We start from the raw sequence: 10,226 nt of genomic DNA, 5'->3' as shown, positions 1-10,226 counted from the left end.
CGTAGGAACCCTGACAATTATACTTGGGTTAAGTCAATCCCCCTGTTTCTCAATCACCATGTGAACACCTCATCGCAGTTCCTGGTTAACTCACCTAGATAAGTCCTTCAGTGACCGGGGTATTGGTGCATGTATACACCTTAACTAGAGTAAGAGAAGGTTACTTGTCTGGTTAACAGCCCCTCCCCACTCCGCGAAAGGTGTTTTTGTCCTGGAAATACAATAGATCAGGAAGCAACAGCGCGAAAAACAACAGCAGCAACACAAACTACTGAGGACTTCAACATGGCAAGTAACGTTACTAGGGGGTGAGGCACAGAGAATGGGTTTTCCCACCGTATGCTTGTTGTCAGCGGTGTTGTTAACCCTCTGTTAATGAAATATAAACCAAAAAACAAGCGTGTTACAAAAAAAAAAGATTTTATTTTATTGATGAAAGAAAAACTCAATTCAATGACACAACAGTGAAACAGTTCATGTGAACGTTGATGCTTTTAAAAGCTGCGGAGCTGATTGTTAAAACCTGGAAGTTTTCAAATGTGCCATCTTTGCATATCCTAAGGGTCGAGGCAGAGGGGTGGGTGTATCCTAAGGGTCGAGGCAGAGGGGTGGGTGGGTGTTTGGTGGGGGGCATGCACTTTTCAGTGGATTTTGAAAACAAATTAGTCTACGTTACTGGATATCTGCAAGGGACAACAAATTTAAATCAGTGCTAAACGCAGAGAACTCAGAGCAACAGTGTTCTCTCAAACTGCAGGTGTCTGCTGTGACTGTAAAGTATTCCAAACATCTCATGAACCCTTTTTCCAAAGCAAGCTCGAGGACCTGCTTTTGCACACATACAGTAGAAATGGAAGAAGAGAACGTACAGTAAATGGTCCTTTTTAAAGACATGCACATACAGAAACACAAGCTTTTACGGACACATTCTCAAACTTCGCACATCGTGTGAAACTGTTTCCACTCGCTCTGCCAGAGTCACAGGCACTCATGTTTATATAGTGGCATTGCCACGGTTAATAAAAGCTTGACGTCTTACAGGAATAATCTGTAATACTCGATGTTACGTGTGATTAAATTATTCATACATGTTCAATAGTGCATGGTACGTAATGATCCCACTTTAGAGAATGCTATTCAGCGTTTGAGCTGTGTTTATTTGGTGGTGTGGTATTAAAATAAATCAGGTCTGTGAGGGTTGGACTGTGTGTGTGTGTGTGTGTGTGTGTGTGTGTGTGTGTGTGTGTGTGTGTGTGTGTGTGTGTGTGTGTGTGTGTGTGTGTGTGTGTGTGTGTGTGTAGACATTAGAGGAAAGTACAGTACGTGGCTTATTCCTTTTAACCAGTACGTAGGATGATGTGGACTCCAGAGTCAGTAAAAACGGGACCGCTCATGTCTCCAACTTTGAGAGCAAAGGAGGCGTCTTCAAATGGCTTCTGCATTTGACCTGCAACAGATATTTTACATTAAAGTAATGAAATATAATAATAAATAAATAAAACACACACAGAATATGTTGCCCATTATCAGGATAAACGCACGACAACATCTGTAAACGTGCCAGTTGGCTAATTTTCTGCAGTTCTTTTGATGAGATGTTGTTAAAAAGTTAATTCTTCATCATTGTGTCCGATACATTTAACTCAATTATTTTCTAATTAATAGGTTATTGGGTTTAAGTACAACTGAGGGTGTGTCACATGGGCACGGCCAGTAATAGCAAAAGTAATAATGAAATGAAAGGCCTACCGCCACGGTGCTGAGGAACAATACTAGAAAATAAACGACATATAAAAACTTTTGTAAACACTGAATGTCTGTGCGTGACTACCAAGCACTGACCCTTGAATTCCTGTATAACTAATAATAAACTATCATAGAGAGACTGAATGTTGTAGGTTACTGTCAACAAGTTCCACGGAAAGACCAAGACCATCAAAACGTTAGGGCGCACTCACACTGTCCATCCGTACCGTGTCCCGTGCTTTAGGGTACTTGTCCCCCCTCACTCTCCCCGCGCGGGCGAGGGCCCGTTTGTACTCACACTACCTGGGCCTCGGAGAATGCTTCTTGCTGCCTATACGTCGTCACGCCGTAACACGTCACACGCATTGAATGACGTCATCGCGATGCGTCGCTTTGTTTACAAATCTTTCCATAGACCTCGGAGTTTCTGTGCGTCTTGTCGACTGTTTTTGAATATTTTCATCGACCAAATCTGCAGTAAACACTCCACCTCAGCATCACATCAACGTGAATCTTTCGCCGCCATTGTTTTAAATGTCCGTGCATGGTCCCTCCTTCTTTTTTCTATGTCCGAACAGGCGCACATAAAATGACGTCAGAACCGTCGTAGGTCTCGCGCTCGTGCACGTGCGCTCGTGCTTTACAAAAGCCCACCTCTCCCAAGCGGCCGTGGCCAGCAAGCGTGCCGCAACTAGGCGGGTTACGGTTGCACTCACACTGGTCAAACGAACTAGACTTTAGCCGCGACACCTGTTTGGGCACGGTACGGATGGACAGTGTGAGTGCGCCCTTATAGGAATACTGTAAGGCTGCCGGCTCCATAATAGAAAGGAAAAATGTTTTTTGTTCTCCACGCTGGCGGCAAAGGAGCAACAACACCGGCTGGCTGTTAGCCTTAGCTCCCAGTGACGTGGTAGTGGCAAGACGGCTGTTGTGTGTGAGAGAGAACATACCTCTGCCGAATAACCCCAGATCTCCACCGCTCTTAGCTGAGCTGCAGTCGCTGAACTGAGAAGCCAGAGACTCAAACTTCTCCTCTCCAGACTTGATCTCTTCGATGTACTCTGCACAGAAGATAGGAGTAAAGAACATGACCGTGATCAAACCACACCCCCTCCCTCCTGTGATGCCTCACGCACTCTGAATGAGTTCCAGCGCCTCGTCTTTAGTTCGTGTGATGTTCTCTTCCCGCCAAGAAGCAGGACGGCGTGACTGATTGTGCTTCACCAGGAGGTGAGAGCAGCGTACCTGAGGGAGAGAAGAAACAAACGGGTCAGAATTATAAGTTTATTACTTACACCAATCTTTCTTTTCTGTCTTAGATAAGTCTGTACCACTTTCTAATAAGACGTACAAACGTTTTATAACCTTTTATTTGCACTGAAACGAGTGACTAGACTTTGGAAACAAGCCAAATCCCCAGATCTTCAAGCATGGTACAATACATTAGAATAATCACTGGAAATGGAAAAGCTCATTATAACAGTTAGAAATGAAATAGTAAAACAGAATAAATTGTATCCAGAGCATATAGTTAGAAGAAGTAGAGCTTTCTAAGTGCATGCTGTGGATGGATATGTGCACACACATGCAGGTAAACACACGCACAGTGGAGATGACCCCTGGAGCTGTCTTATTATTGTTTTTTTTAATTGTTTATTAATTTGTTTACATTCTATGTTGCGTGACTTGTTCCCCATGTTACCCCTGGTGTTTTTAATCCATTTTGATCAATCCCGTAGACCTCAGAGTTTTTGTGCGTCTTGTCGACTGTTTTTGAATATTTTCATCGACCAAATCTGCAGTAAACACTCCACCTCTGCACCACACCAACGTGAACCTTTCCCCACCGTTGTTGTTGTTAAATGTCCGCGCATGGTCCATCTTTTTTTTTTTCTATGTCCCAACAGGCGCACATAAAATGACGTGAGAGCCGCCGTAGGCGTCGTGCTCGTACATGTGCAAACAAGCTTTCAAAAGCCCACCTCTCTCAAACGGGCTGTGGACGGCCAGCTGTCCGCAGTTATGCGCGGTACGGTTGCACTCACACCGGTCAAACGCACTAGCCTCCACCCGAAAAACCTGTTTTGGCCCGGTGCGGAAGGACAGCGTGAGTGCGCCCTCAGATATTTTTATTGGCTGAGCCGTTCGTGATTCAAACAAGCGGCCTTCCCTGAATTATAACATCTGTGGATTATTATTAAATTTATATAAAACGAGAAATATCTGTGAACATCAGAAATACATTTGTGAACCAAGTTTATGTATAAGTGGATTCTTTCTTTTTTACATTTATAAACAATGATAACGATTTGTGTGTGTGGTAAAAATCATTTTGTGGAATTTAGAAATTAATCCCTAAATACTTCTGTTATTGAAGACACCTGTATTTTTATTTGACTGTTTTTTCCTCATGAATGAACTCATTAAAAAACAAAATGAAAGTGTGAAGGTGAAGGTGTTTCACTTTACCAACTAATGAAACCGATTGTCTAAAGTCACACACACCCTACGTCTTTGTTCACAGGAGACACCCTTTTCTTGTTTAGAGTAACCTGACGCTTGTCGCTATGGAAACCAGTCAACGTAGACGTCCCAATGGGATTTCTTTACAGATCAGGTGTCTTTTCTAATCTAGTGTCTCTGTTTTTTTTAAATTAGATAAATATAAGATCTTTGGGGTTTTGACTGTTGACTGAACAAAATAACAGATATTTTCTACACATTTTCAACACTTTAAAGAGAAAGTGAGTGAATCAATTTATCGAGAAAATAACCGTCGTGTTGAACTTTGGAAAGTTATGATCGATGTTGTTCACTATTTTCTGTTTAGTTTATAAACTAAAGGATTTATCAAAAAACAACAAACAAGCTGATGATTTAATAATAGAAATAATCATAAGATGCAGCCCAAACTATTATCATTATAAATTTCTAGTGTCTAGAAACATGTAGTACCTAAATAAACATTGGCTAAATTTAGGTGACTTGGCTGGGAACCGATGGGTCGCTGGTTCGAGTCCCTGTGTGGACCATGAAGGGAGCGTGGACTGGTGGCTGGAGAGGTGCCAGTTCATCTCCAGGGCACTGCTGAGGTGAGCAAGGCACCGAACCCCGAACTGCTCGGGGCGCTGGTCCACTGGCAGCCCCCTCGCTCTAACATCTCTCCATTAATTGCATGTAAAGGTCCTGCCTGTGCATGTGTGTGTATTTCGGGCCTGTGTGTGTGTAACATGAAAAATATGAAAATGAAATTGAACTTCCCCGTTGCAGGACAAATAAAGGAATTCTTCTTCAACGAGCAACTGCATTATTTTATCTGATTCTATCAAATTAGATGCGCTTGTGCTTGTGTACGACACGGTTTTGCCTTCAAATCGTAACATTGGTCCGAAAAATCACTTTGATGCTTGTGATGAACTGATGAGGACAAATCCTACAAACAGCAGAGTGACGTTCTGACTTTGTTGTTTTCTTTTGTGTTTGTTATTTACTGTGGTTTGGTGTCTCTGGACTAAATGAACCCCTTATGGCAGGGTCGTCAAACTGATCCAGTAAAGGGCCGTGTGGCTGCAGGTTTTCATTCCAACCAAGCAAGAACACACCTGACTCGACTTATTCAATCACCTGAACTGCCTCCACACAGTTGACTTGTTGGACCAGGTGTGTTTTTGATTGGTTGGAATGAAAACCTGCAGCCACAGCGGAGCTTTACTGCATCACTTTGACACCCATGCCTTATGGGATCATTAAGTTGACATGAATTTGGTGTGTTTCGTTTTCGACATGCGAGTGTTTCTGATAAAGGGAACGGCTGATTATTCGTTTACAAGAAATGTGATGGACGGGGCGTGTGAACCTCGACGTGTCACGAGCCGTCAGCGGTAACACAGCGCTCGAGCGTGGAACAGGAAAAACCTCTGACGTGCTTCTGCAACCTCATCAGTCAAACTATTTAAAAACAACATGACAGATTTATTTATATAGATTTTGTCTTGGCAAAGCTCCGACAACACCTTTAGAGAAAGTTAATTAAGTGAAGAGAAGGGTGTGTTGTATAAATAACTCCGTAATGTTCAGCTCTGTATCAAACACCTGAAAGGCGAGGTGAAAAATGAATAAGTTGGGGCATTGTCGGCCAAGAAGACCCAGGACCAGGTGGAGAGATTATATCCCCACACTGGCCTGGGAACGCCTCGGGATCCCCCAGTTAGAGCTGGTTAATGTGGCCCGGGAAAGGGAAGTTTGGGGTCCCTGCTAAAGCTGCTGCCCCCACGACCCGACCCCGGATAAGAGGCTGAAGATGAGATGAGATGAGATCTTTAGTGCTGGTTTTTACTTATTTTTTTATTGTTTTAATTATGCATTCTTTTTTCTCCTTTTTTGTCCAAGAAGCGAGTCTGTTTCTCTGGTTTGCCTTGAGCTGACATGTGTATACTGTTTGTTTCTGTTTTTATTTGTAAAATAAAATAAAATAAAATAACCTTATCGGCCTCTACACGACCATCTCCCACCGGACGTTCCCACTGGCTGGCGTTGGTGATGTGGTTGAAGTAGTACACTTTGCCTGGAGGACAAAAGACAGAGTTATTAAAAGCTGCATTCATCATTTATTTTATTTTTTTACACAAATGGGAGCAGAAGAACGAGCTGAAAACGCAACACCGACACGTTACCACCTTATAAAGTTGTTATGGCAACTGGGTGTTTTAGGGCCGCACCAAAGCAGCACCTCAGACCAGGAGCGGACCGTGTCTGATGTGACCGATCCACATTTACTACAGTTTTCTTTGTTAATATTGTCGTATACAATGGTGGTAGTAGCTCAGTCCATAGGTGACTTGGCTGGGAACTGTAGCTTCGAGTCCCTGTGTGGACCATGAATGGAGCGTGGACTGGTGGCTGCAGAGGTGCTGTTGAGCAAGGCACCGAACCCCCAACTGCTCGGGGCGCTGAGCCATTGGCAGCCACCTCACTCTAACATCTCTCCATTAATTTCATGTATATAGGTCCTGTTTGTGCGTGTGTGTGTGTGTGTGTGTAACCTGTATAATAATAGCAGAGTGAAAAAATTGAATTCTTCTTGTTCTTATACAAAGTTAGGGATTCCCATGATCAGTTGCATTGAACCAGTCGACTGAATTAAAGAGCCACAGCACCTCAAAATACTTAATACTTTGCATAAATGTAAGTTCTGCGTCATGAGAAGTTCAAAACTCACTCCACTTTAAGCTCCATCTCTGTGTGCGACAACTCCTGAGGGAAAAATGGCTTCTTCTTTTTTTTTTTTAAAGATTATTTTTTGGCAGTTTTTAAAGCCTTTATTATAAAGGACAGACAGGAAATGGAGAGAGAGAGAGAGAGAGAGAGAGAGAGAGAGAGAGAGAGAGAGAGAGAGAGAGAGAGAGAGAGAGAGAGAGAGAGAGAGAGAGAGAGAGAGAGAGAGAGAGAGAAGACGACCTCGAGGATCTTCAGCCTCTTTACACGGCGCCTGCTCTAACCACCCTGTGCAATGTGACATTTCTTTCACCAGCTAGTCACTAACTTTGTCTGTCTGTCTTTAGTTTTTGGGCTGACGGCGTACAGCGGGTCCATCAGAGCAGACAGCGTCCTACTGTGGCAGAAAGACCGAAAACAAGGATCCAAAACAGACCAAACAAGAACAACTCCGTAGAGATAAAGGAAACTGCAGAGTCGGTCCGTCACGTAGAGAAACCTCTTTCTTTCTCTCACTCTCACACTCACACTCACACACACACACACACACACACACACACACACACACACACACACACACACACACACACACACACACACACACACACACACACACACACACACACACACACACACACACACACACACACACACACACACACACACACACACACACACACACACACACACACACACACACACACACACACACACACACACACACTTTGTTCATTCATTTATTTATTAAGTACACATACCCCAATACTAATTCAGTCAAATATAACAGTCATTCAAATAAAACCTTTTTTGAAGGACTTTCATGAAGGATATTGATGTTTCAGTTACATTTGCATTTATTTAACTTTATGCTTATTTTGAAAGCCTTGTGGTGCTGTTAAAATAACAACTATGATGTTCACCAACTGGGTTCACTTCACAGCAGGGATCGCCCAATGCCGATTTTTTTTTCCCCCATCAGCCTTTAGCCGATGGCTGATACTGATTTAGAGTACGGTGTCAACGCAAACCTTCCCTATAACAGACAGGAACGTCAGACAGACCCAGCTCTGTGGAGGACGGACATCTGTCTGCACCGGTTGGGGAGGAAGAAAAGGAGAGAGAGAGAGAGAAAAGATGGACAGATGGACAGAGAGAGACAAGGACAGACACACTTCCAGAGATGCAATCAACCAAAGCGTAGTGGTAACTATAATAATATCTACAGTAATGTGAGTATGACTTCTATGGTGGCAAACATGATCAATGGTGAGTAGTGGCAACAGCAGCTACGATACAGCGAGACGTACCACTGATAACAAATGTAACGAGTCTCAATTTTGTACAAAGGAACATTTATTGAACTTAAAAATGACGTCTCCAGCAACACGGAGCTGCCTGCGGACGCCTGTCTGTAAATAATACCCGGGGAAAACTATCAGCGAATGCAGCAGCCCGCGTCAGCAGTACGTAAGTAAGTACTTAGCTCAGGTGAATTTCAATCACAATGTGCAATAATAATGTTTTCCCTCTGGATTAGAGAAGCACCGATCCGACACCTGGATCAGATATCGGGTGAATGAGGCTGATCCAGTCATTTCTGTTTTATTAATGTTATACACAGTAAGGTAATTAAGCCTTGTTTGTGGGTTTCAGGCAGCTGCTGTATTTTTTTAATTTTTAAATACCTGTTTGCAGTGCACTTTACATGGAAGTGTTATTTATTTATATTTGCTGCTAATGTACACTTTGTTATTTGTTAATAAATAATATCAAGTGCATTTATACCTGTGTTAATTTGTTTTTAACAAGGCTAAATGTTTATGTAAAGCCCGATGCCTCCACGCACACGCCAAGGTTTACGTTCATTCATTCAACAGTAGGATCGGATCGGTATCGGCAGAGGCGATTCGATGCACAGGCTGGCAGATTAATGCACAGGCTGGCAGATTAATACACAGGCTGGCAGATTAATGCACAGGCTGGCAGATTAATGCACAGGCTGGCAGATTAATGCACAGGCTGGCGAAGGCTGCAGCCGGATTGGCCGGACTATTTTTTTTTTTTTAAATTTACTACACTGGTAAAAAAAAAAAAACTGGCCTCCTATTGGGGCTCGTATAAACATTAAAAAAATAAATCGCTGATTGGACACAGTTACCCCATCAGATGCCATCATGTGTCCAGGTTCATAAGGTCAGTTTTGTTGTTAGATGATACGTCACTCACTGTTACTATGGTTACTACACAGTACAACGGCAAAATGTCAAAGGAAATGTGAACGAGGAGCAGGAAAAAGAAAAGCACGACTAAAAGATCAACGGGACCAAGATCTACTAAAGAACAGGATTTTTCATGGTTGCAGACTCTTCTTCTGTTCTAGTGGGCGTTTCACTGATTAAGCATGATAATAATAATATAAATAATAATAAAAATGTGGGGGGCCCAAACAAACAGTATTCAGGGGCCCCTGATCACCTAAATCCGCCTGTGGGTATCCGTCTATTACGCTCAGCCCAGGAATGGGATTGGATCAGAGCATCTCTAACCTGGATTGTCTGAAATGGGAGTTCTTCCTGGTAATAATAACATTACAGACATGCAGAATGTTTATTCTAAATATCTAAAAATGTAATTGTGGATATCTGAAATGTTCTTTTTGACCAGGAAGAGCTGAATTTAGACTGGGAGAAGTGGAGTTATGGACATCTACAATGTAATGACAGACACAGGTGTGTGACTCTATTGAGTGTTAAAAACCGTGTTTATAGAGTTTTAACAGCAAAGCCTGCAGGTGAGGAGGCGGGATGACGTCATGCAGGGCCCGCAGTAGCCAGGTTGAATGGACCGACACGCTCGTGAAGAAAACACACCTAAAAACAGCCGAACTGCACATTTACCACAGCACACGTGTAACACCGAGCTGCACAACACTGATTTCAGAACATCCCGGTTAAAGTTCAAGTCCCGTTTGCCCCGTTTTCAGCACTAAACCACGATGCAGAGGGCTGCTAAGCTAAGTTTACCACAGATTAACATTTGGAGTCATGTTTAGGGTTAGTTGTTTCCTGCAGCTCCCGCTTCTTTACCTGAACTGCGGCTCATTCTTTTCTCCCATCCGCCCGGTAACTTCTCCTCGTCTGCCATTATTGTTTTGTTTTTTTCCTGCAACAGCGTTTTTAAAATATTTAATTTCAATGCAGCTACCGTGTGACTGGTGAGGCTGCAGATAGGGGAATTACGACGGTTAGCTACGTGTTTACGGC

The 10,226-nt window shown here is 43.0% G+C and overlaps 1 protein-coding gene across 1 annotated transcript; it reads right to left on the bottom strand.

Moving 5' to 3' along the window:
- Positions 1-403: 403 nt before the first annotated feature.
- On the bottom strand, positions 404-10,194 carry pin1 (peptidylprolyl cis/trans isomerase, NIMA-interacting 1). The gene is made up of 5 exons (XM_083927643.1): positions 10,050-10,194; positions 6,231-6,313; positions 2,886-2,994; positions 2,700-2,810; positions 404-1,447 (listed from the first exon to the last, which is right to left on the bottom strand). The coding sequence occupies exons 1-5, from the start codon at positions 10,105-10,107 to the stop codon at positions 1,338-1,340; spliced, it is 471 nt and encodes a 156-aa protein (XP_083783769.1). The 5' UTR covers positions 10,108-10,194; the 3' UTR covers positions 404-1,337.
- Between the last annotated feature and the right edge of the window lie 32 nt (positions 10,195-10,226).

Source organism: Echiichthys vipera (assembly GCF_963691815.1).
Source record: "Echiichthys vipera genome assembly, chromosome: 2".
NCBI lineage: Eukaryota > Metazoa > Chordata > Actinopteri > Perciformes > Trachinidae > Echiichthys > Echiichthys vipera.
This window is presented reverse-complemented; position numbering and strand designations above follow the sequence as displayed.

Excerpts from the sequence above, each read along its gene's own strand:
- pin1 (XM_083927643.1), bottom strand. The coding sequence starts at position 10,107 with ATGGCAGACGAGGAGAAGTTACCGGGCGGATGGGAGAAAAGAATGAGC. Across the intron at positions 2,995-6,230 it reads GTCGTGTAGAGGCCGATAAG|GTACGCTGCTCTCACCTCCT; the intron begins GTTATTTTATTT and ends TCTCTCCCTCAG. Across the intron at positions 2,811-2,885 it reads GGCGCTGGAACTCATTCAGA|AGTACATCGAAGAGATCAAG; the intron begins GTGCGTGAGGCA and ends TCTTCTGTGCAG.